A 27013-nucleotide genomic window follows, 5' to 3' on the forward strand; every position below is an offset into this window, starting at 1 on the left:
TACTACTATACTTGTACATTTTCTGCCCTCCTCTATTTGCCTTAATTGTACATTTAGTTTTGCCATTTGTACTGCATTTGCCTTCATTGCACACCTATACATTCCACTTGTAATATAAATATACATTTACATTTTCTGCCCTCTTCTATTTGCACTTCTGGTTAGATGCTAACTGCATTTCGTTGTACTGTTCAATGACAAGAAAGTTGAATCTAATCTAATAACAGCAGGTAAGCTGTGTATCAAGATTTGAGCATAGCACATTTGTATGAAGGAAAGTCAGCTTATTACAATGGTTAAAATTGGAACAGAAACTTATTTTTATAATTTTTTTACATTTTATATTCCTCTACTCAATTAATTTGCCTTATTTATGTAATTCTGACACAACTTGCAATGTTAGCTGGGAAACCAGCTTGCTAGAATTAGGTAGCTATTTGACACCAGAAGCACCAACTATCTTGGCCACCTGTCTCCACGCTGTATTCTTTTTTTTGTAGCTCAGGGAATGCCACCATTGCTACTAAAATAAAATAAAAAGTTTTATAAATGACCGCAAAAGCAGACAATGGAACCTTATTATTGTGAAACTAAAGCTATCTGTTCTTTTCATTGAGAACAGAGCATACGCAGAGCATTTCACAACCCCCTACGCGAAATCCCGTGACTGGTCAGTCCTCAGCGATAGGCGCGTTGGGAAATCTGTACCTTTTCTTCGCGTCTCATAGATCCCACGCATCGCCCCACAAGCCAGCTACGTTTCCCTTCAAATGGATTGAGCCATCGCGAACAATGTGAATGTACGGGTCAAAACCGCAACACTACAAAATGACATCTGGACAACTAGCTCGCTGTTTCATTTGCGGTGTATACCTAGCGAAATGATCGTCTAATGTTAATTCCTGTTACAGCTAGCTAGATAACAGCAAACGTTAGAGAGCTGTAACTAGCCTACAGTACATACATCTACGTACATGCTAGCTAGTTGTATTTATATATTTATATTTTTTCCTCGTGCTAGCAAGTAGTATACTGTTGCTACTCACATCTCAAATGCTTGGCTTGTTTAGTGGTGCTTCCTTTATTTATTTTTTCCTGTGCCCTTTGCTATGATTGTAACATCTTGCCTGCCACCCATTGCTGACTGAGCGGGGATTTTTCTCAACTTCTCCGAGGAACGTACAGATGGAGTAGACGATTTGTTTGAGGGATTCGTAGAGGATACCGGGTTATCGGATCATTTAAATTAGGGAAAGTGGATACTATATTCAGCGACTGTATTTATCTTTCAAAAACGTATGACTAATACTGGGTCCTGACTCCTGCCAAACCATGGGTGCAGTTATTCATATCCACGTTTCTCATCCTATTTCCGAACCATGCCCCCATTAACTCCCTTGTGGCTAGTAAGAAAGTCCCTCCATTCAAAACAAAACGTGTGAATTACAATGCATCATATATGATGTAGCAACTGAAAGAGAGCTCCAGTGTACAAACCACAATGACCAAATCCCCCTACACCTTTAACCAGGGCCGTTGCATGGAATGCTAGCCCCCGAATCGATTAACACGGCTCTAACTTGTCAAAACTCATCACAACCACGCACAGCGAGATGTTTGGAATACCATGTGGCAGCCAGAATATAAACTAGAGTACATACCCGTATGTACAACACCTGTTATTATGTTGCTGGTTATCAAGAGAGCAGACTGAGTAAGATCAGTGTTGAGGCCAGGACAGTGTTGCACAAGCCCAGCTGTGGGCCTTCAGGGCACTGAGGTGACGCAAACACACACAATGTTCTAGTTGTGTGACACACAAACACACTGGAAAAGGGTCAGCATTTAGGTGTGTAGAATATGATCTTACAAGGTCAAGCACTAATGTACTACATAATGTAGAGCAATATGGTTGACTGCTGTTCCTATGTGGGCCTTCTAATCATGTTGTTTTCTACTTCATTTCATTGCTATGTTGTTTACCCTGAAATTCTGCATTCCTTTCTCTCAGCTGTGGATTTGATTTATGCTTGGAGCATCTTCAAAGAAAGGTGAATGTTAAACATTTCTCCGTAATGCACAAGGATGTGGACATGCCCTGTCACATACACAGTTCATACCCATTTGGCAAAAACAGGTTGAAATAGGTTATTTCGCCAATATTATCACACAAAAAAGTATTTTTTCAGTCAGTGTACAACATACATCCAATGACATTCTGACATTCTCTGATCTCATGTTGAATTCTGTAAGTTGACAACTCAACCAAATGCAAATTGGAAGCAGATGTTGAACTGACGTCTGTGCCCAGTGGGTGGTGTCTGGCTTTGAGAAGACTGAAGATGTAAACAAATGTAAAGGACCTAAGGCGAGGGTTGGTAGCTGGTGGCGAGACATTAGTATTGGCGGGACCGAATAAACAGACTGCTTCAGCCTATCAAAATCTTTTTGGTTCTCAACCCTGAATGTGTATCTCATACAGAAGGAGAGAGGGCACGTGGGTGTTGCTAAATATGGCATGTGCCAGGTGGGAGGGGGCCCAAGTTCTCAGAATTTGGCCTTGCAAACAAGTGGAAGGAGGGACTCGTGCTGAAAACGACATGGGGGCTCGGGTGTCACCGGCCTCAAAGCGGTATAAAAGGCGTGCATGGCCAGCAGAGTGGCTAGATCAAAATAAACCAAGTGAAGACAGCAGTCCATATACCGGACTGCCAGAGAAGGAGAGACAAAGAAAGAAAAGTGCCTAGGCCGGTTACTCAGAATTTTAAGGATTTTAAGTACGTTTTGAGAAGACATCATCCAGACATGGATATCCAAACCAGCCAGGTGACACACCAGCCCAGCCAAAGAGAGAGCCTTGAGAGCCAGCTGAGCTGCCCAATCTGCCTGGAGATGTTCCAGAAGCCCGTGGTCATCCTGCCGTGCCAGCACAACTTGTGCCGCGGCTGCGCCAGCGACCTCTACGACTCCCGCAACCCCTACCACTACTCCGGGGGAATCTTCCGCTGCCCCACCTGCCGATTCGAGGTCGTCCTGGACCGCCATGGAGTCTACGGCCTGCAGAGGAACTTGCTCGTCGAGAACATTATCGACATCTACAAACAGCAGCAGGAGAGCGGCGGCGAAGGGAGACGCAACAGTGATGTCACAGACCCCCCGCTGAAGGACAAAGACACCAAGGAGCCCATGTGCACTGAACACGAGGACGAGCGCATCAACATCTACTGTGTCACTTGCCAGACTCCCACCTGCTCCATGTGCAAAGTGTTTGGCCAGCACAAGGACTGCGACGTGTCGCCCCTGCAGAGCATCTATGATGCCCAGAAGGCCGAACTGCGGAGCGCCGTGGACCTCCTGGCAGCGGGAAACAGCTGCATTCAAGCTGTAATGGCTCAGATGGAAGAAACCTGCAAGAGCATCGAGGAGAACAGCCAGCTCCAGAAGAGACGCCTCGGGGAGAGCTTTGACATGCTCTACGCCATCCTGGAGGAGCGTAAGGCCCAGCTCCTGGAGAAGATTACCCAAGTGGAGGGGGAGAAACTGGGGGTGCTGAAGTCCCTAGTGGAGAAGTATACGGAGCAGCTCCAGGCCAGCATCAACCTGAAGGAGAAGGCGGCTCAGACCATGGAAAAGGTCAATGCAGCCGACTTCCTAGTCAGTGGGAAGGAGCTGATCTCACAGGCCAAAGAGGCGGCTAAAGGTTCCAACATCCAGAGGCCTGAGCCTGGGTTTGAGAGCATGGAACACTTCACCCTGTGCACCGATGACGTGGAAGTCATCTTGTACCAAATGGACTTTGGACAGGGGGATGAGGAAGATGTGGTGACAGAGGAAGAAGAAGAAGAGGGGGAAGAGGAATAGTTATGTTAGAGTTTTCACTAAAGCTCTATCTATAGACTGTTATAAGTACTGTATTGCTGTGGTTGAGGATAGGTTGAGGTACTGAAAAAGGTTAGGGATTTATTGGATGGACAAGCTGCTTTTTGAGAAAGAGTAACTAGGGATTTATGAACTAGAATATTCACTGGGGTGAATACACAATGTAGACCTTGAGTTGGAACTGAAATGATGAAACGTTGTTTTTTACACACACAAAATGCAACATTTTGTATTGACTTTTTCTTTTTTATACTTTTGTATTTTTACTTTAGTTATACATTTTCTGTTTTGGATATCTCTGGAAATAGATATCACATGAAAACTACTATGTTTACACTTGAATGCTTTTGACATACTGTACATCGTTCAAGTCTAGACTGCATACAAAAATCTATAAAAAGTATATATATATATATATATATATTATTTCTGTTATGGAGAATGTCTTATTGTCCATTAATCTATTGAAAACTTGAATTGCTGCAAAATGCACTTGATTCACTTGGTGTTGTTTTTAACACAACTGTAACATGTCATTAAGTTTGAGCAAATAAAGTAGAAAAATATGTTGCTTGTCCTGTCAATATTCCATACGACTTTCAAACTAATAGGGCTTTATTTAGCACTACAAACTTCCCCTACATTTGTGTGACTCTTGATTTTAGAGTATAGCCTTACTTAGTCTGCTTGCTGGTGAAAATAGGGGCTATTTTTACCAGGCTAGAATAGGAGAGGTGGTGAAGGGCCTGAAAGGCCTTGAATAGATCTGTGCAGCGGTGGCTCTCATGTTTCTATCCCTGACCTAGCCTCTCCACTTGACTTGACCATTCCAGTTGCTGTCTGACTTTGTCTGGCATGCCTCCCAGAGCTATGGGTCAGAGGTCAAACACTGATACCATTATCGGACAAGTCAGAAGCATGAAGGAAAAAATGACATGGCAACATTACTTTAAAAAAATGTGGTCTGCTAGTGTGAGTGGGACCTCTGACTGTGAGGCTGTTTCTAGGGACATTGTCAAGGACCTCAATACAACAGTCCCTGGCACTTTCTATATACATTCAAGTACAAAGACCATGCTTTGAGTCAATGTGGCATTTCTACTGTTTTGATACAATGTTTTTTTTTTTTATATTCAACAACAAATTCAAAGATGGCCTCCATTTTTAATCCACTCGCTCCATTTTTCCCAATGATGCCTTTCTCGAAGCGTCCCACGACTGAACATTAAATAGCCTACAACAACGATAACCTTGGAAAAAGCTTGTCTCACAACATGCCAGAGATTCGCTGACGTTGGCAGGCCTGCTCTGGAGTCAGCCAGCTGACTGCTCTTAGCCTCTGACCGACGAGCTCATGGTGCCGGTGAAGAGCCGATAAAGACGCTCAACAGGCTGTCATGTTCCACTCAGCTGCTCTGTAGTTACTGTACAGTCCTCGCGCCAAGAGAGCCAGAGCCCACTTACACCACTACCAATCAACTCAGCTGAACCTACAGAGACCGCATTTTGCTGTCGCCGGCTTAGCTATGTAGATCAAACCTTTGTCACCCGAAACAAAGGGTTTATTTCTGTGCTAGAACAGGAGTTATTCCAGGAAAAGTGGAATGTAGTTTTTCCCTACACTGAACCGGCGGATAAAACCGCAAGGCTGCTGTAAAACAAGTTAACAGACACAGTGGCTATTTTACCTGACACTGCATGTCCCCTACTGTACGTCTGACATATGGGAGAGCATGTGGCCTAGTCAGTGGCTGATATGACAGATGGTGCATGTGGATGTACAGTCCTGCCCATGACAGGCACCATACACAGCAGCCCATAACTGCTGGTACAATTACATGTCCCCGTGAAAGATACATTTTAATCAGGGGTAGAATGTTTTCCATAAGCTAGGAATAATTTTGACTCCATTACAATTCGGACATCTATACCTTAAGGCTGTGTTGAGCAGGCTGGGTATATCTAGCCTGCTTTAATGATGAGAATGTGTCGGCACCTCAGGTTGGCTAACTTGGAATGGGTGGCTAGTCAGCTGAAGTGAGATTTGTCCTTCACTCATACACGTGTACAGTAACGCATTTTAATTTCAGCCGAACAGCTGACTTCTTCGTTTCATTTCTAATTTTAGACCTTATTAAAGCTCTCTACACTGTAACCTACAAGTGCATTGACTCCGACCACATTTGGGCTTGATTGGGCTGCACAGACAAACCACTTTTTGCTGCAGTGGCTACCTCTTGGAGCAGCCAGTTTCCCTAAGAGGAGTGCTTATCTAGTGGCTGATCTTTTAGGGTTGTCATTAATACGATAGTGAGGATCTAACCTGATCATCATCACTCCTGCTCTTTCTATTGCAACCACCAGTGGCAACACAGTATTTTCCTAAACGGGTCCAGAGCGGAACTTCCCCTGGATGGCCACCAACCCAGAGTGCCTCGCCTGACGCTAATTTTAGAGATGTGAATCAGGCTGCGCTACCTTGCCTAGCCTTTGAGAAGGGTGCCTGCTGCTTGGCCTCTACAACCACCATCCTATCACCATCCACACTCTCTTAAGCCAGGAATGGGGTCAGGGCTGTAGTTAGACGGGAGGTTGCAGGACGTCCGTGGCTTAAAGAGAACCGCACAGGCGTAAGGTCCTTTCAGACCTCCAAAAGCACGTGTTGGACACTTGAAAAGGCAAATGGATTAATGTTTCAATGACAAAACCTGGCCAGTTGGTTAAATGCTACGCTATGAATGAAGTAGTGCAGGCAGGACCCTGCCTCTCTGTTACATCACCAGTAGAGGGCAGTGTTTTACCCAGTGTTCTTAGTAAAATGCTCTGGCTCTCCTTGCCTTTGCAGACCCGACGTGAGCAGATAGTTCTACGGAAGTAGTCGAGCCACAACCGGTCAGTTATAGCCCAATCTGGCAGGGATGCACAAATTCATGAGATTTATGTTGCACTACTGTTTTGTTCAAATGGCATATTGCAAACGTATATGCAGTACATTCAAGGGCTGAGGTTGCAGGGTTTAGGGGCTGTCTATTTTAGGTTTGGAGTCCAGATTTGGTGTTTTCTACTCTTGCAGCTGCTTCCCACACTCGTCCAGACCTGCCCCCGCCCTCCCTGTAAGATTCACTGGATGTTGGTCCGCAAACGCCGTCAACAGATGTTCCAAACAAGAACAGTGCTTCTCGTTGCGTTTCCTTTCTAGCCTATACATTTTATTTGTACAATTCCACCTAACAGTCGCACAGTGCCGCCCTACCTCCTTGTTTGCACCACCATAATTTTTACCTGTCCCGTCTTTTAAGATCCTCTAATAATAAAATGTGAGAATTTGAGTACAGAAACTGTCTTCGATACAGGATTATAAATGTGCTTTATTACCTCTGTGTTGACAGACAGGGCTATCTTTGTACTGCTAAGGTCACCTTCCTCTAGTCCAACTGCCACCTAGAGAGACCTCATTCATGCCGTTGGTGTTCATTTTGAGAGTGGCAACTTATCACTGTTCAGAATAGATTTTAACACCAGGACTGCAGTGAGAGGTACATTAATAATCAATGAGTGGAACTCCTTCCTCCAAGCCTATTTCATACAGTACTAAAATAACTCATTCCGTTGAGATTATACTTTGAGGACTTCGGCTGTCTTTTGAAAAGGTTGGAATACATAGGAAGCAACACAGATGTATACATTTTATTCAAAATAACATGTTATGACTGTAATGCTAGTCCTCATTCTAACCATTTATCCGTCAGTCAGACATTCATTTTCCTGACCAAATATCTGGACTCATTCTGTGGGGGTAGATCCTTTGTTCTTTGTCATCTTTTTGGGGCCACTATCATCTGAGGTCCAACTATCAGCAACCGATGAAAGTAGGGTAAACAAGTGGAAAAACACAGCCTATCTCGACCAGTTTCTCTGCTGTTAAAACCACTTGTTGGAGGAGGGGTGACATCGTCCACTATCTTTTGAGAAACTGGGAGCATGTGATGAACAACATAGTTCTTCAGGCAAATGTGCTGCTTCATCTCCAGGGAATTAACACAGTAACTCTCTGCTGTCTGCTCTACGCTGGTCGTAAAGGTAATTCATACTTATATTAGAAAATATATAATTTTTATGTAGAATTGCTCTCATTCATAATCCTGAAGTAATCATTTGCATTGGTGCAGCCTATGTTAAGCTATAAAATGTATTTACTGAACTAGTGAATGATGACTTGGGTAAAAACACTTATTTTTTTTACCGTATTCTCTTTGCTGTAAAATACATGAGGCAACCATTATGCAATATTCCCGCAATTGATTTACATCCAATTTAACATTAATTGTAATTGTTGCTTTGTAACTGCTACTGTCTGCTACTATGGTAAACTGATCACTTCACTCACAGTGGACCAGTTCTAAATACAGCGGTTAGTCTAACCAGCCATTCTGGTCCACCCAATGTAGATGAGAGTGGACGATGTCACCTGCTTTAGGATTCTCACTAGTTCCAGGTTCTATCTGTTGATCATCTTCGTTTCACTATAGAAGACTGGTTCACATTCTACCAACAATGGACCTGACCACTCTGTCAGACGATGAGGCCAAGCACATCTGGGAGGTCATACAGAGAGACTTCAACCTAAGGAAGATAGAAGAGGAGAGACTTGGGTGGGTCACTTTTCAGCTAAATCTTTCAGGGGGTTCACTCAATCAATGTTGGACGTGTTTTTTAATAGTGTGTCTCACCGAACTATCTCCATAGATTCATTTTAAATGAAATAATGTGTTTTTCTTAGAGAATGTATGGCTTTACAGCTAGATCACATGGCAAATTGTGTGTGTGGGAGTGTGTGTTTCTTGTCAATGTGTTTAGGTTTCAGGAATGTAAGTGTGTCAAACAGGCCTGTTGTTATGAGTCAGCCCGTCAGGGCTATCATGGTAGAGTCACAAGGCCCATTCTGCCTTCACCGGGTCCCAGGGAAAACAAGACGCCAGAAGGCTTATTCTCTCTGGGACACAAAGATCACTCTGTCTGTCTTCCTCATCTCCTCATATTCCCATGTCTGAAAGAAACTAGACTTCCTGTCAGAGGTCTGTTTCAGCTGGGACTAAATCACATTTAGTCCCAGCTGAAACAGCCCCAAACCTAACTTTGAAGCTACCTCTTGTATGTAGTGTCTCAATTAATCACTTCTCCATCTCTTCCACTCCTCTCCAGCGAGCTGAAGAGTAAGATAGAGAAGGAGGACACTAAGACGGAGTTGCTGGGCACTCAGACCACCCTGGTGGAGTCCCACTGTATCCGCTGTCTGCAGCCCTTCAAGTTCCTGGTCAACAGTAAGCGCCAGTGCATAGACTGTAAGCTGTACACCTGCAAGGCATGCAGCCGCTACAACAAGAAGGAGCACGGTTGGGTGTGTGACCCCTGTCGGATGACGAGGTAAAGGGCCCCGTGGGTATCCAAGGAGACTCCAGGCAGCACAGCATTAACCAGTTCTCCTGAGCGCATAGTTATAAGATATCGGTTTGCCCACCCCACATGCAAGAATACCATATGGACATATTTCTTTTTTTTAAATGCATATGTGCAAGAGTCCAAATTCAGGTGCCTAAATATGAACGTTTTTCATACAGACAGAGACTTCGCAACATATTCAGGCCCCTTCACTTTCTTCACCTTTTTTGAGTTATGGACTTACTTTATAATTGATCAATCTACACACACTGATCCATAATGACAAAGCGAAAACAATGTTTTGAAAGTTTGAAAGGTGTTTTTAATTTATTAACAATAATTTGTATTTAGACCCTTTATTCAGTACTGTATAGCACCTTTGGCAGTTATAGCAGGTACATATGTTCAATGGAGTTTAAGTCCAGGCTTTGGCTGGGCCACTCAGTAACATTCAGAGACCTGAGGGTCCCGAAGCCCCTCCAACATTGACTTGGCTATGTACTTTGGGTCATTATTGTGTTGAAACTTGAATCTTGGCCCCAGTCTGAGATCCTAGGAGCACTGGATCAGGTTTTCTTCAAGGACATCTTTGTATTTTGCTCTGTTCATCCTTCCTTCAGTCCTGACCAGTCTCCCAGTCCCTGCCAGTAAGAATCCCCACAGCATGATGCTCCCACCACCTTGCTTCACCATAGGGATGGTATTAGCTGGGTGATGAGTGGTACCTTGTTTTAGCCAAAAGCTCTTGGCATTCAGACCTAATAGTTGCATGTTTGTCTTAACAAACCAGATACTCTTTTTCCTCATGTTCTGACAGTCCTTTAGGTGTTGTTTGGCAAACTCCAGACTCCATATCATATGCCTTTTACCAAGGAATGGTTTTAATCTACTAGCTAATAAAACCAAAAGCCTGATTGATTGAATGCTGCAGAGATAGTTGTCCTTCTATCAGGTTCTCCCTTCTTTACAGAGAATCCCAGAAGCTATGTTAGAGCAGCCACTGAGTTTTGGGTCACCTCCCAGACTATGACCCTCCTTGCCTGGTAACTTAGTGAGGCCTGACAGCCAGCTCTAGGAAGTGTCTTGATGGTTCTAAACTTCGTCCACATAAAAATGACAGATCCCACTGCACTCCTGGGGACTTTCAATGCATAATTCAACCCTTTACGCAATTGTACCTCAGAGGTCTACGGAGAGTTCATTGGAATGGCTTGGTTTTTGCTATGATGTGAACTGTGAAGTGTGGCACCTTACGTAGATATGTATGTGCCTTTCTAAATCATGTCCAATCAATAGAATGTGCCACATGTGGACTCCAATCCAGTTCTAGAGACGTCTCAAGGACGATGTATGGACACAGGATGCATCTAAGCACATTTGGAATGTCATGGCAAAGGGGCTGAATTTTTGTGTGTGAGATACATATTTTCGCATTGTAATTACTGGGGATTGTTTATAGATTGATGAAAAATAAATAAATAAAATTATAATTTACATCCATTACACAACAAAATGTAAGGTCACTGAATATTTCCAAAGGCACTATATCGGTTAAAAAAAAAGAAGAAATTTGTATGTATTTCATAAAAATATTCATTCAATATATTCACAGTTGTATTTAAGTATATTTCCATGTACTCTTTATATGACACTAGGATTTGGGTTTCAACCCAGATTGTATGCTTAAGTGATAAGCCTCATAGAGTAGGCCAAACCTTGGAATGCTTGCGATAGCCTTTACTGTAAGTATTTCTGTACAGTTCACATGGTAAAAAAAAATACAGTTAGCTTTATTGTTTTCATATACGTTTTACTGGTCACGGGGTCTATTTTGAGATTAGGATGACTCTTGTGTTTAGGGTCCTAAAAATCGGAACGGTAGGATGGTACCATGACAACGTCCGCACCCGTTTCAAGCGCTTTGGCAGTGCCAAGGTGATGAAGTCTCTGTACAAGCGACTCAACGGAGAGGGTGGGTTCTATTTGATTACTGATCGACTTCTCACTGTGATAGACACTGGTCGCAGACACAGTACTTGTTTTTGAGTCCTAGGGTGTAATTCAATCAAACCCGCATTGCAATTTTTAAACTATTAAAGAGACCCCCATTTCTCTTCGTGAGAAAAACAGGACCGTGACATGCGGCTGCCTTTAATGCAGAGATTCATATTGTAGTGTCTGCAGTTTACCCCAGGTTCAGGTTATGATTGCATATGGTCACATGTAATGTACTACACCTGAGAAGATCTCTGTTTCCACAGGTGGCCGCCGCGATAGTGACACACAAAGTATGCCAGATTTCCGCAGTAAGTACAATGAACGTCAAACATGACAGACTGCATTTCAACCGAACTGATTTGTCTTAAAGTTGATAACACCAGCATTATCACTGTAAAAATATACATAAAGTCCTTCATCAGAGGCGTCATCAGAAAATGTCGATATACACGCTAGCGGCCTACACTTCTACATTGTCATAATGCGTTATCGGAATTGTATATGAATAGATATGGGGCTATTTTTTTATTATTATTATTTTTGGTCAATTTGAGATCCGGGGCTATTCATAAAGACCCGTGGCTATAGCCCCGGACGCCCAGGCCTAACGGACGCCACTGTCCTTTATTCACCTTTTAATTCATTAATTATTGTCCATCACGTTCCACTCCCTTTCTCCCTCAATAGATGACACTCGGTACAATGGACATGACGAGGACTACGCAGAAGCAGAAGCTCAGCGCCACAAAGTGGTAAACAACTTGTCCTCCAGAAGGGTTTCTACAGAAACTAAATGTACTGTATAACCCAGACAGTCTTTTACTATTTCTCCCCTGTTGATCTGCAGATGCGAAAGAACAAGCGCCTTCTGTCCGTCCACCCCATGGACTTGGATGTTGATATAGAAGAATATTTTCCAACCAACTCTCATCCTCACTCCCGTCGACAGTCTTTCCAGGTTGACAGATAAAACGGTGTTGGTTTCTCCTAGCAAAAACGGATTAAAGGCTGCGATTGGATTCATTCAGTCACATCCAGATTAATGCTGTGTATTTATTTACAATATTCATCCCATTTCCCAGGCATTCTTATTTTTAAAAGTGAAAGCATACTTCAGATCTGGGTGTTCTCCTGTTGGCATAGTTTAAGGTTTTTATACAGTAGCCTACCATAGTTTATAAGTTTATTGAATTGTTAAAGTTTTAAATTGGCATAAAAACTATTAGAAATATTAGAATATTATTTTCAAAACATCTCTATAACATGCAGACTGATCCTTAAAGTACAATAGCTGGATACAACCTTAAGTATAAAATTATTATTCACAGACATCCATTATTCACAGACATCCAATTCAAAAGGTAGTATACTAAATTCCAGGCCTATTGTCTTTTTCATATTCAAGTTGAAATGTTCAGACTGGCAAAACCCATACAGTGGATATAAAAAGTCTACAAATGTTTGTGATGTAAAAGAATGAGACAAAGATAAATCATGTCAGACCTTTTTCCACTTTTAATGAGACCTATAATGTGAACAATTCAATTGAAAAACAAACTGAAATCTTTGAGGGGGAAAAATTTAAAAAACCTCACAATAATCTGGTTGCATAAGTGTGCACACCTTTAAACTAAACTTTTGTGGATTTGGATGTGTGCTTTGGGTCGTTGTCATGCTGAAAGGTGAACTTCCTCTTCAGCTTTCTAACGGACGCCTGAAGGTTTTGTGCCAACATTTCCTGGTGTTTGTAATAATTTCCTCCACCCTGACTAAGGCCCCGGTTCCAGCTGAAGAAAAACAGCCCCAAAGCATAATGCTGCCACCACCATGCTTCACTGTGGGTATGGCGTTCTTTGGGTGATGTGCAGTGTTGTTTTTGCACCAAACATACCTTTTGGAATTATGGCCAACAAGTTCAACCTTGGTTTCATCAGCCCATAACACATTTTCCCACATGCTTTTGGGGGACTTGATGTTTGTTTTTGCAAACATCAGCCCGGCCTTGGATGTTTTTCTTTGTAAGAAAAGGCTCCTGTCTTGCCACCCTACTCCATAGCCCATTCATATGAAGAATATGTGAGATTGTTGTCACATGTAGGACACAGCCAGTACTCGCCAGAAATTCCTGCAGTTCCTTTAATGTTGCTGTAGGCCTCTTGGAAGCTTCTCTGACCAATTTTATTCTTGTCTTTTCATCAATTTTGGAGGGACGTCCAGTTCTTGGTAATGTCTCTGTTGTGCCATGTTTTCTCCACTTGATGATGACTGTTTTCACTGTGTTCCATGGTATATCTAATACTTTGGAAATTATTTGGTACTCTTCTCCTGACTGATATCTTTCAACAATGAGATCCCTCTGATGCTTTGGAAGCTCTCTGTGGACCATGGCTTTTGCTCTGAAAAGCAACTAAGAAAATGTCAGGAAAATCCTATTAGAAGAGCTGAACTTTATTTGTGATTAATCAGAGTCACTTTAAATGATGGCAGGTGTGTAATGACCTCTATTTAACATGAGTTTGAATGTGATTGGTTAATTCTGAACACAGCCACATTCCCAGTTATAAGAGGGTGTGCACACTTATGCAACCAAGTTATTGTGAGGTTTTTATTTTTCATTTTCCCCCCTTGAAGATTTCAGTTTGTTTTTCAATTGAACTGTTCACATTATAGTTCACATTAAAAGTGGAAACATTTCTGACATGATTCATCTTTGTCAAATTCTTTCCCACACAAAAACCTGGCATTTTAACAGGGGTGTGTAGACTTTTTACATCCACCGCATATATACCGTCAAAGGATTTAGCAATGCACACTGCGTTCCCTTCAGTCCTTCAGTAAACGTCCCTGGGCCTATTCGAGATTGTGTTTGTCATGTCAGCTCTGTTTTCTTAAGACCCAGGAGGAGCGTGGCGGAGGCCACATAGAATACATGGACATGCAGCAACAACACCGCATGAACCGTAGACGGAGCCTGGATAGGTACAACACACGCGCCGGTAAACAAGGCTCGCAGATTTACTCCCCACCTAACAAGCATCGCTTTAAAAAATGGCTAAATGTTACTCTAAGGGTAATACATCGTTTTTTCTGTCAACTATCTCTCTATTGCTACGCAGATGACGGACACTATGGGATGGTGCATTCCCGCTCCATGTCTAAGATCAGCTCCTCCGTGAACCGTCAGCACTATGTGGACACGTCAGAAGAGGAGGAGACAGGGCGCTACCCCATGTACCAGCCCCCCAATCGCCGGCGTCCGTCCTACGGCCGAGGGGGCTCTCACGAGAACCTGCAAGCCCCCCCGCAGCCACCGGTAGGGTGAACGTGGGTGTGTTCCACTGCGTGCGTGTGATCGCGGTGCCACACGTGTGCGTATTTGTAAGAGGGAGTGAGTGTGAGACAGATGCGCGTGTTGTCGGGTGCGTGGTCGCGCGTGGCAGGAACTAGAGTAAGGGAGAGAAAGTGATGAAAGAGAGATGCGAGAGATATGCTTTTCTAAACTATGAATCCCAGGCCATGCAAATTAGAAAATGACCCATGTTAAGATAAAAACAAGGGCAGACTTGTCCTTTGCCACAAATCCAGACAAAATGATTTCAGTGTTGGAATGAATGACGTAGTATTCAATGGAAATAGATCTTGTGTCTCAAATTATGCATGGACATTTATGGGATTGCACTCAGAGACTAGAACAGAGGCAATGTTGTTTCTTGACTTGGATAATTGAAGGGATCAGTTGAGATTTCGGTGGAAAAACATCAGAATTATTTTTTATGTCAGCATGGAGTTTGAAAGAAGGTTTTATATACTGTTTACGCAATCGCTAACTAGCGTTACTGCAAGGACAGGAAGTCTATGGGAACAGATAAAACAGCTCTTTGAGTCATTGTGTAATGACAAGTAATTACTGGTTCGCTGAACTTCTTAACATTTCTGTCATATTGTATTTAGAGTATTTGCGTAAACATTTAATCCAGGAGATCTTCTGACGCTGGGGAAGATAAAGTGTCTCAATGTCAATATCTTGAACTGTCCCTTTCTTAGATAGTACGCAATCAGCTGCTCTGCTTAGCAAGTGATTACACACTATATTTAAGGGATTACTCAGGGGCGGTACACATCTAATCCTGTGGAAATGTTGCCATTTAATTCCCTAACAATGTGCTTTTCTTCTCACCTCTCTAATGCAATGACACAGATTAATGAGCTGAATAAGCGCATGTCAGCCATAGAGAGTCTTCTGAACCGGCTGGAGTCAAAGATTACTGTGCCTGATGATGAGGTGAGAAAGCTAAATACCTTCTTACCTCTCTCTTAATAGACATTTACAGAGGGGGTTATCAAAAGGTAAGTGGTATGCTCGGGACTGGCTCCAGGCATTAGCGGCATAATTAGTTACTCAGGGCCCCCGACCACTAAGGGGGCATATTTTGCTTAGGGGCCCCAAAAGGCTAGAACCGGCACTGGGTACACTAACTTAGACCTGAAACTGTCTTTTCCAACCTTGAGTTGGGCTAAGTTCCTGCTAGATGTATTGTACTTGGAAATGCCACATATCTCCAAAACGGACTCAACTGGAATTACATCCCTCCTAAAAAAGTCCAAAAACAGGGTTTGCTAATGATGCTAGCTGCCAAATGTGATAACTAAAGTTCTGTCCCACAGCCAGCCTCCCCGACCGCTGCCCAGATAGAGGAGGAGAAGCTGAGGAGGAAGCTCAGCGAGCTGGCAGGGAACATCAGTGTTCCATCTTCTGACGAGGAAGCAGGAGGTGGCAAGAAGACCCCTGTGTTCAACAGGGCCGCTCCGAGGACCAACCCTCCAGTCCTCCCTCCGGAGCCCCTCAGCTCATCCAGTGATGAAGGGCCCACTGAGGCTCAGCGGGTGAGACATGGAGATGGCGCTGCTGTAATCGTAACGTCTCAGACACCACCAGTCTGTCCCGACTAACCTTGACCCCAACCCTTTAATGTTTGCCCGCCTGAAGAGTCTGAATAGGAAGCGTTTTGTATTCTAAAGTGACACAGTGGAGCTTCCACTATATTACCTAGACCTTCAGCAAACATGAAAGCGTTAGAGCCAAAGGGAATAGTTAGGGAGAGAATTCAGGTGAGCTGATACAGTGCCAATAAGCTGTCTTGTATAAGGTGAAGCATCCATTTAATTGGGCCATCTTGGTTAGGCATGAGAGGGCCTAGCCCCAGGTATTTCCCACCGGCTAATTCATGTTCCCTTTACATGGCTTTCAGAGATCCACTGCTGCGGCCCTCTGTGACATCACCAAAGAGTTTCTAAGAACCATTAATGCCACTGAAAGCGCAATGAGCGAGTACAGCCCCACAGCACAGTCTATTGACAGACCCATGATAATTGACAAGGCTGAAGTAAGGCAAGCTGATGAGGCTTACAGAGAACTTGAGGAAAATGTAAGCGTGAAAAAAATACCTGATTACCTGTTTTCTCCCCCCGAGCACATATAACCCGATCCAAACAGCTATGTTCCCAGTGTAGGTCTGCCCTGCATCTGTCTTTTTTTAAAAGCATGTGAAAGCTGAGGTTTACTCAGTTACCCCAACACGGCAGTCGCCCGTCTGAAGTCTGTTGGCTATTGGTGACTGGTTAACAGCTCAGCTGTGAGGGCCCATTGTGTCCTGTGGTTTTCCTGTGCCCTCCTGTAGGTGTACATGACCTCAGGCAAATCTTTTGACCTGGAAAAGAAGCTGAGGCATCTGGAGCACAGCGCCAAAAACCGCTTTGCCGGGGCCACGGACTCCGATCTCTCTGAACTGGAGGACGTGGTTACTCTGACTGCGCAGCGGGTGCAGAGTACAGAGAGCGAGGTGAGCATTGACACAGAAGGTGTTTATTGGCAGCATCGCTATGGATGTTGGTGACATGGCTTCTACTGAGCAGACTTTCGCCCAACAGGAACGTATGGTACAAACTGAGAAAGTACCCTGCATACTGTAGTAATTGGTCCTCCGGGACCTGAAATGTCCTACCCCTGGCATTAGGAACTAACAATAATATTTTAATTTCCATTGAACGTTTCCGTTTAATTTCCATATAAACAGGATACACTATGAATGAACAATTGAAAGAAAGGCTTACGTACATTCCCTTCTATGTTGGCAGGTGTCTGATTTAGAGAGCAAGCTTGCTGCTTTAAATGCCTCAGGGAAGAAAAAGGTAGGTTGGGATCGATCTGTTGTGCAGTTCAATGTTTCTTTTAAGACGCTCATGGGTTGATTTTGATGCTTTTGTTTCTGTGTGCTGTTTCGTCTATTGTGTTGTACAGATATCAGGTTCTCAGAACAGGAGAAGGTTTAACCAAGACATCACTACAAGTAAGACTCAATACAAACTAAAATAATAAGAGTCAGCTGATTAAGTAGACTGAGTGGCTACATGTTGATACTTTTTCATATCTGTCTCTACTGGGAATTGAACACACAACCCTGGTGTTATAAGCAGCATGCTCTACCAACTAAGCCACATAACTGTCTTGCCCTCATTATGGAGTACACTCCTGACCAACTGTTCTTCTGACTACATCTCCTCTTGTGTTTGACTTCAGAAACCAGCAATGGCTCAGGATCCGTACGGAAATCCAATCATGTGAAGAACTGAAAGATGTGCCACTTTATATCTCACTGATTGATTTACATCTTAGTCATTTGACAGATGCTCTTTTTATGTCTGACATGACTCGTATAAACACCCACATTGTTATATAATGTTAATACATGGCATATCCACTCCTACAATGTTCAGTAAATAGCAGGTTATATCATATCATGTTCAATGCTAAAACTATCTGGGTTCCTCGCCGGAAAAGCCCATGCATTCTACAGTATGATTTCAGTGGATTTGTCTATGTGCTTTTGTCTATGATTTCAGTGGGTCTCATTAAGACCACACCCTACCATCGTACTGCCAGAGGCCAAAAGTCCCTATTTTGTGTTAGAATTGTGTTTGATTAGGGGACTTCAGTTAAGTTGTACTTACTGTAAGAAATCATGACACAGCCAGGTTTCATTTTCTTTTGGTTTTAACGGGATTCTTCTAAACAAGCACCACGACCTTTGGTGTAACCAGTTGTGTTAAAGTCAAATCACATACTCTATTGCTTCATTTCCAAGAAATTATCTTTCTGAAAAAGAATAGTGAAGTGATGCCTGATGGGTGATATACTTTTCTTACTGGACAGACCCAAATTAATTTACAATTTGTTCTAGTCTAGATAATTCAGTGGGACTTTTCTCTAAATTGATGCAAAAAGATGCTTGAACATCGTCCAAACTCATTTTATAGATGTATATACTGTGTAGCATGAAGATGTACGGTATGACAAAGATATACGATATGACAAAGATATACGGTATGACAAAGATATACGCTATGATAGATTCTGTTAAGCTTTATGCTCTCAGTGACCCAGTGCTTCTGCATGTAATAAATTGTAACTCATCAATTGTTTAGTGTTTTAATTCCAAGGGTATCTCAACTTGCGTGTACAGTAGGTATCATTATAAAATGTTCTGAATAATTCCCTGGTATTCCAGACATCCTGGTTTGAGGACTTCCTTAGTCCCTTGTGGTTCAAGGACTCCTCCAACCTAGATACTAGAAAAACTCACCATGGTTATTTGGTGGAGAATGAGTTTTCCTTTAAGCTTAAGAAGTGCTAATTAATAATGATGGCAAGGCCATAATTGCAAAGAGGAAAGGAGGGGGAAACAATTGTGTACATTTTTAAGATTGTTACTGTACCACACACTAAACTTACTCGTTTTTCATATGGACTAGCTAATGCTATTCCGGTCTCGTTCTGTAATGGAAGAGGAGGAGAAGTCAAGTCGTGCCATTGATTACATTTCAGTCTTGTAAGCTTTAGAGGCAGGATTCTACACAGTGCCCTGTTCAAGAGCCCTAACTAGGGCAAAAATATGTCCGTATGAAAAGAACTCTTCAGACCTTGGGCAATCATTTTTCACTGTACAGTAAGTACACCGACCATGTGACAGAGCATGATAACCTGAACCCAGTGGATTATTGGATGTCAAATCCTCACATGTAAAGTTAGAAAAAAATATATATGTTGAATTTGCCACTATTAATGAACATTTAAAACACTCTGACATTGTCTTAAAATGAACAACTTTATCACTTCTCTCATTGTCATTGTAATCCCCTGGTCTGGTCTGTGAGTGAAGCTTCCAGAAGTATGGAGATTATCTGTGTGAACAAGCTGACACCAAAGGTAGAAAATAAGATCCCTATGTTAATGGTTTTTAAGTGAACTGGCATGCCTTGCCTTATTGTGCTGTAGTGACACCTTGTGGCAGCTTAGGCACCTGTGAGTTCAGTCAATGTAGACCTCTAGAGACTGTTCTTTTTGGCACCTAAGGATTACTGTCTAAACTCCCTTTTTAAGCGAGCAACATGATAAAAACAGATCGGATGTTCTTCGGAAGAAACGTCTTGATATCAAATGTCCGAGTACGTTGGGAGTTGCAAATGTATCTTGTTAAGGTAAAAAAAATATCACAATATGAATGCAACCATTTCAAAGATTTTGAGTAACCCATAAAGTTTAAACTGGGATTCATGTGTGAGGGCAATACTTTCCCAGAGTGCCGGTGACCAATGAGAGAATTTGCCCATTGAAGTCAGTTAACATGCCAGAATGCTGTCAGGTCAAGACCCTGGTGAGGATGAATGCAGTGGAACTTCCCTGAGACGGTTTGTCACAGTTAGTGTAAAACCCACAGTTTAATCAATTTACAGGGAGGCTCAGCCAACATCTCAGACAATCTGACAGTGGTAGAATACAGAAAACCTGGTTGTGGTTAGCCATAGTCTGTGGATGTGAAGCCTGTTGGATGCACCGACACATTTACTTTTATGATTTTGGAGACAGGTTATTGTAGAGAAATTAACTAATCGAACATGTATTATTATATTTGTTATCTCAATTAGACTTTAAAAACATAAAATGCCTTGTTAGTCAGCCCAAGTCTTCTAGTTTTCTCCACTAGAGGACGTAATTACACAGCAGTAGCGTTGAATTGGCACTGAGCTCCCAGACATTGGCTTTGATCTTGATTGTTGATTTGACACGAGGTCAAATTTTTATAGATTGAAATGGTTGACCGAAATTATAATTTTAATGAAATGTGAAATGCACGTAGTAAATGGATAAGTGAGACATAAACCCCAGTTCAGCTAATCGTCAAATAGACATGATTAACAAAAATGGAATGGCAAACGTGATTTATTGGCTAGAAATCCGGTGGCCTGGATACAATAGTAATGACAGCCAAAGCAATTCCAACTGCCCGGCTTGCATTTTAAGTAACAAGCTATTTTAAGGGTTAATAGTTTTTTAGGCTTCCGTATATTCGTGTATGCATTTCTAGAAATTACTCCGTTCTGAAACAATATCATCCTGTCTTGTGAACTGTACTGACAATTCTATTACCAGTAAAATTCGACGGTTTTGCGGGCCCTTATCCTGTTTATAACGCGGACACTATCTGCAGCACTCTCGCACGCTCCAGGCTCTGCCCCGGAACGTGTATTCGTCGTGCTGTGGTCATCATCCGGGATTGCACTGCAATAAAACTTTCTGCTGTGACATCTCGTCGACTCCCGGGTCCTAGTCAATCAAAAACGAGGACAGCAATGACATCGATATTGTAGGCGTACAGACAGAAGGATTATCTTGCCTCTTATGAGGCTCGCCTGTGTTATTGTTTTGTGTTTTATACGGACGCTTAAAATGTTTTTGGATGATGACAATGGCGGAGGATTAGCAAACTGACAATTCCTTTTCCAAGATACCTAAAGTGGTAACCTGATGCTGTGTGTTTTGACAGATCAAACCCGCGCGGGCTATTTGCATTTTTCTATCAGCAAAGGGAATCAAGGAATGATCGTGATGCGGTTTGTTTTATTTAAAGACGGATACATTAAAACAGAGAATGGCATCATGTCTCGTGCATGGGAAGCGAATTGATGAGGGATTGATTTTCCATGTCGCTAACCCACTGTGGATTGCTTAATTATCTTGCTTGTTGGTGAGCTATTTTTCGATTACATTAATATGGTGATTTTTTTCCAGCGTGCGCTTCCTCGTCATCATTCCACTGTGTTACATTTTTGAAAATCCTGATACGTATTCTTCAGTAAGACAACGTCAGAGAATAAACAAACATGGGAACTCAGGTTACTGGTACTGGAAGAAAAAGAATCCCCAACAGGGAGAGACTGACTGCAGAGGATGATGCCCTCAATCAAATTGCTAGGGAGGTAAGTTTTGGGCGACGCTTTTTTTTGGGGGGGGGGGGGGGGGGGGGGGGGGGGGGGGCGCTTGTCATACTGCGCAAACCGTAACAACCGAGTTCCTATCATTTTGAACTATGCAATATCGTGTTTCATCTACATGAAAGCAATTGCTTGTGCATCATACTTCCACGATGTAACCTAGGCTACATCAGGACTAGGCAAAAAACATTCGGCTGCCTGCTGCCCCCACCCTAATTGCTGAATACAGCGTGGTCATTATCCAACACAGTATCACAGGTTTGCATTATTAACTGCGCTAACTGGTCATATAGTGTGATGCCCCCTCCGATTCTGTATGCAAGGCATTCTCTACACAAACATACAATGACGCATTATTTGTAAAAGGAAGCATTGACATTGTTTCCTTGGCCTACATAATCTGGAATGTGGACGGAAATTGTATCAAAGGGACGAAAATGAATAGAAGAACTGTTTAAGGGATAGATGACTGGATGCAGACCATTGGGGACGACCTTCGTTGCAAGGACACGTTTGTTATTCTCCTGTACATAGGTACTTAACTGCAATTGTACACGTCCTAGCTATTGATACAGACGTCTTATTCATTCACAACGCCAATGGAAGCAGGAGAGATTTTGCTGACGTCAGCAATTAGGGTTGGATCTCAATACAACTGTCAAGACTGACTTCCTTCCCTCCCCTAGTCCTTTCCTTTAAAATGATTTAAGGTCACAGGATAGGTTAAAACCAAACCAGACCCATGACAGGATGTTAGAAAAGGAAGTCACATCACACGTAAGTCTAATATATATTATGTTCTGAAAAACTATAAAATGAAGTCTGTCCATCAGTGACAACCCCATCTGGAAAATATTTCCTGTCCGGCTGCCGGCTGCCTTATTGCAACTGGTGGGCTTTAATGTAATTAGACCAGCTCTTCCATCTTTTCATCTTCTTTGATTTTATCAGCATTTAGATATTGAATAACAAGAATTTGCCAGTTTAATGATGTACTGTAAGTTTTCAAAACACATGACGTAGACGTATGTCAACCCCTAAGAGGTTTTAATTCTTCACCAAAAACCTGGGTTTGATTATGGGGAACCACACCTCAGCTTTTGTGAATAAGTATGTAAATTAAAATAAAAACTTAAGAGTTGTTTCAAAAATACTGTTATATCTGTTCACTCAGGGACTTAAACTTTCCTCATTAGCATGTATGTAGCAATTAAAGTGCTTGTTGGGCACCATCATCTTGGTTGCCATTTAGACAGCCTGATGTGAATGCCTATGAGAAGACATTTTCACCTGCATGTTAATGACAATACAATCTGTCATAAAAAAAAAGAATAACAGCCTGTGAAATATACACATAATACAACAATACTCTCTAATGTATAATGACATGTCACTACATACAATATATCAAAATGAGTAATACAATATGAAAATATACCACATCTCACCAGAAATATATTTAGACATACATTTTCTGACCCCTTCACTTTCTCACTTTTTTGTGTTATAGACTTAATAATTGATAAAACACATTTTTGACATCCCTCTACAGGCAGAACTTCGGTGACAAACCAAAAATCTCATGTAGTATTCAGAACTTTTATTCAATACTGTGTTAAATGGCCTTTGCTAGCAATCATAGTTTTCAGTCTTGTTGGGTTTTGCCTTTACCAGCTTTGCATACCTGGATTTGGGCAGTTTTTCAAATGTTTCCTTGTAGTGCCTCTCAACCTCTGTCTGAGTAGATGCACAATCTTCAGGTCTCCACACATATGCTCAATGGGGTGTAAGTTCTGGTTTTGGCATTTAAGGATATTCAGAGACTTGTTTTTTTGCCAGACATAATGCTTGGCATTCAGCCCTAATAGTTTGATTTTAGTGCCGTCACACTAGGGAATCTTTTTCCTCATGCTGTCAGAGTTCAGGTGGCATATCATATGCCTTCTACCCAGGAGTGTTTTATTTATTTTTTATTGGCATAAGTTTTGACAAAATGTATTTTTTCGCTTAGACATTATTTAATCAACTATAAATTCAGTCCAAAATGTAGAGAGAGTGAAGGGATCTGAATATTTTCCAAAGGCACTGCAATACTACATAACAAGCAGACATTGTACTTTGTGCCAAACATCCAGTAGTTCTCTAAATTCATGGAAGGGTTCAAGGCATAAATACTTATTCCAATTTTTCACCTAATTCAGGAACAATCCTTCGGCATATCGACTAACCAATTGTGTGTTCTTCTCATGCTATACAATAGTTGTTGTAACTGTTATATGTGATGTGAAATGCGTTTGAGGATTTTGTAGGAGTACCTTGTAAATTAACTTCAATAATATCCCCAACAATAAAAAGGGTCACAGTGAAAGACAATATCCAGTGGTTTGTGTAGAACCTGCTACTTGGATAAATGGGTTATATCCCCATAATCAAAAATTGCCATAAATACTATTAACGCTCTGATAGTGTAAGGAATCAAATCTTGGATGATGTTGTTGCTTTGTATACCAGAACAGGAATGCCATTACTCGCCACACGCAGTGCTGGAACAGTAGTTCCGTTTCTGCATGACCTATAATCTATGCACGGATCCATACTAATCCACCCATTTCTGTTGCTTATGGGAAGGGATTTTCTGTGTGTCTTCAAGTGTCTCCCAATTGCAGTGAGGTCTGTCGCCCCCAGACGTGTTAAACAGTCATGGGCTTCAGCTGACAAGGTCAATGTTCCCATCATTAATCCAGTGAAGCGGAGCGTGACTATGTTGTCGTCAGCTCATTCTGGTCACACGCCGGTGATATTCTGCAGTTACCTGCTCTCAATTCATTAGCGTCACGGTGCTGTTTGCTAAATCACAAGCTGGCCTTTTTGAAAGAGTTCCATTTAAGAACCCTTAGTCACTGGTTAGACATGATGCCGAGGGGCGTGTCCCGGTGGAATTATGAGGAATTAACAGATAGGCAGCTCTGGTTTTAAAGGAGAGGCGAGGGCAGAACAGGGGTCCATGATAGGCTGGACTTGGGGGATATCTGGGGGGAAGGGTGGGCTTTTTGGCTGACGTCGGTATTAGCTGGTGAAGTCTGACCTACTGGGCAACCCGGCAGCTGTGCCTTTGTGCACGCTGTGCGTGTGTATTAGTGTGTGTATTTGTGTATGTATGTGTAGTGTTCATTCCGTGTGTGTTTGTGTTTGGATACGGGTGCATAAAATCACTCAGCGGTGAGCCGACAGGATTGTTTCTATTCCACTGAGCTGCATGGCCCAGCAACATCCTGGCTTGGTGACCTTAACCAGCTTCTTCTGTGTTCTGTATCATTAGCCATGTCTGAAAAGAGAGAATATTCAAGACATATTCAAAATAGATCCTGGTTCACCACCAAACTTGCTGAGCTGATCCAAGGCAAACACCGGCTCTGGTGTACAGCAGCAGCCTCTAAAAAAGGCTAAAGGCAATTTTTAGGTGAGTTAGGAACCAATGCATTCTCTTAATTAGGGAAGTTAAAGCGGGTTTTCACTAACACAAATTGGTGCCTGTGGCTCTAACCCCCCCAAAAAAGGTTTGAAACTTTGTTAATTCAGGGGAAAACAAAAACCACAGATCTAAACTGCCGACAGCACTAGCAGTTCATAGCAAAGTTATCTGGCTGCTGAAGAGAACTTCAGGCACCACCTTACTATTTAAATCTTCCAGGCCCACTCCGGCTGCCAGCGCTGCTACTCCCAGTCAATATAGAGCTCTCCCCCATATCCCTGTGTTTCCTTTCATCCAGTTCAGGTTGTTAAGGTCAAGAAGGAGCAACATTTAGATTAACATTTAGATCCTTACAAATCTACTGGGCCTTTCTTTGGAAAGCCATCTGCCTCTATCTTGCTGTCCTTATCACCTGCTTGTTCAGCGTCTAAGTAAAATTGTATGTCCCGCTAGTTTGGAAAGCCACTGCTATCATTTGTCTTTTCAAAGGGGGTGATAATCTCGACCCAAACTGTTACAGACCGATCTCTATCCTGCTTTGCATATCTAAAGTCTTTGAAAGTTTGCTAAATAAACAGATAATTAAAACATTTGTCCCATTGTATCCTCGCCATTGTCCAGTCAGGCTTTGGAGCTGGCCATGGGTCTACCTTGGGAACACTTAAGGTCCTAAATGACATCTGCTAAGGACAATAAGCTGAAACTGTTTGGCTGTTTTTACTGACCTGGCCAGAGCTTTCGACTTTCAAATACCACAACCTTATCAATAGACTTAATGACATTTGTTTCTGAGAGCTGCTTAGCCTGGTTCAAAAATGATTTTTTTCTGACCATGTGCAATGTGTAATATTTGCTGCCTAAACCGTCTAAACCGCTGGCTGTTTCAGTGGGTGTTCCTCAGGGTTCTATTCTTGGGCCGGCCTTATTTTCTGTGTACGTCAATGATGTTGGATTTGCTGATGGTGACTGTCTTATCCACCTCTACATGGACCACACTGATTTGTTCACATCAGGCCCTGTATTGAACTCACAACATGAACTTACAACATGCTTTACTATACCTCAACACCAGTAAAACAAAATGCATACTCTTCAATCTGGAACTACCTCCCTGCAAACATTTTCACCTTAGATGGATCATAATATGTCAAGAAGTATTCACTCACCTAAAGGATTATTAGGAACACCATACTAATACTGTGTTTGACCCCCTTTCACCTTCAGAACTGCCTTAATTCTATGTGGCATTGATTCAACAAGGTGCTGAAAGCATTCTTTAGAAATGTTGGCCCATATTGATAGGATAGCATCTAGCAGTTGATGGAGATTTGTGGGATGCACATCCAGGGCACAAAGCTCCCGTTCCACCACATCCCAAAGATGCTCTATTGGGTTGAGATTTGGTGACTGTGGGGGCCATTTCAGTACAGTGAACTCATTGTCATGTTCAAGAAACCAATTTGAAAAGATTCGAGCTTTGTGACTTGGTGCATTATCCTGCTGGAAGTAGCCATCAGAGGATGGATACATGGTGGTCATAAAGGGATGGACATGGTCAGAAACAATGCTCAGGTAGGCCGTGGCATTTAAACGATGCCCAATTGGCAGTAAGGGGCCTAAAGTGTGCCAAGAAAACATCCCCCACACCATTACACCACCACCACCAGCCTGCACAGTGGTAACAAGGCATGATGGATCCATGTTCTCATTCTGTTTACGCCAAATTCTGACTCTACCATCTGAATGTCTCAATAGAAATCGAGACTCATCAGACCAGGCAACATTCTTCCAGTCTTCAACTGTCCAATTTTGGTGAGCTCGTGCAAATTGTAGCCTCTTTTTCCTATTTGTAGTGGAGATGAGTGGTACCCAGTGGGGTCTTCTGCTGTTGTAGCC

At 42.4% G+C, this 27013-nt stretch overlaps 3 protein-coding genes across 15 annotated transcripts in view; all 3 read left to right on the forward strand.

Moving 5' to 3' along the window:
* Positions 1-18437, forward strand: part of mlpha (melanophilin a) — a 28872-nt gene extending 10435 nt beyond the window's left edge. The window contains exons 1-16 of one of the 5 annotated variants that reach the window (XM_020042559.2): positions 5721-7959; positions 8328-8531; positions 9082-9303; positions 11178-11290; positions 11580-11624; positions 12004-12068; positions 12164-12274; positions 14210-14312; positions 14433-14629; positions 15515-15598; positions 15982-16200; positions 16566-16742; positions 16995-17156; positions 17452-17505; positions 17615-17663; positions 17894-18437. In XM_020042559.2, coding sequence (XP_019898118.2) covers positions 8434-8531; positions 9082-9303; positions 11178-11290; positions 11580-11624; positions 12004-12068; positions 12164-12274; positions 14210-14312; positions 14433-14629; positions 15515-15598; positions 15982-16200; positions 16566-16742; positions 16995-17156; positions 17452-17505; positions 17615-17663; positions 17894-17946 — 1752 coding nt within the window. In that variant the 5' untranslated portion in view covers positions 5721-7959; positions 8328-8433 and the 3' untranslated portion in view covers positions 17947-18437. Of the gene's footprint in view, positions 1-5720; positions 7960-8327; positions 8532-9081; positions 9304-11177; positions 11291-11579; positions 11625-12003; positions 12069-12163; positions 12275-14209; positions 14313-14432; positions 14630-15514; positions 15599-15981; positions 16201-16565; positions 16967-16994; positions 17157-17451; positions 17506-17614; positions 17664-17893 lie in introns of those variants that run through there. The other 4 variants (XM_010892073.3, XM_010892074.3, XM_020042560.2 and 1 more) reach the window with 4 other exon arrangements.
* trim63a (tripartite motif containing 63a) lies at positions 2660-4015 on the forward strand. The gene has a single exon (XM_034289866.1). It carries the CDS (start codon positions 2806-2808, stop codon positions 3859-3861), a length of 1056 nt encoding a protein of 351 aa, XP_034145757.1. The 5' UTR covers positions 2660-2805; the 3' UTR covers positions 3862-4015.
* Positions 18438-20891: 2454 nt separating the features above from the next.
* The window catches only part of lrrfip1b (leucine rich repeat (in FLII) interacting protein 1b), a 28899-nt gene continuing 22777 nt past the window's right edge, over positions 20892-27013 (forward strand). For 4 of the 9 annotated variants that reach the window (XM_020042453.2, XM_034289723.1, XM_010892077.3 and 1 more), the window contains exon 1: positions 20894-21630. In XM_020042453.2, coding sequence (XP_019898012.2) covers positions 21535-21630 — 96 coding nt within the window. In that variant the 5' untranslated portion in view covers positions 20894-21534. Of the gene's footprint in view, positions 21631-27013 lie in introns of all 9 variants that reach the window. The other 5 variants (XM_020042451.2, XM_020042452.2, XM_020042449.2 and 2 more) reach the window with 3 other exon arrangements.

Source organism: Esox lucius, chromosome 22 (assembly GCF_011004845.1).
Source record: "Esox lucius isolate fEsoLuc1 chromosome 22, fEsoLuc1.pri, whole genome shotgun sequence".
NCBI lineage: Eukaryota > Metazoa > Chordata > Actinopteri > Esociformes > Esocidae > Esox > Esox lucius.

What these genes read in the sequence shown, in the direction of transcription:
- trim63a (XM_034289866.1), top strand. Translation starts at nt 2,806, where the DNA reads ATGGATATCCAAACCAGCCAGGTGACACACCAGCCCAGCCAAAGAGAG.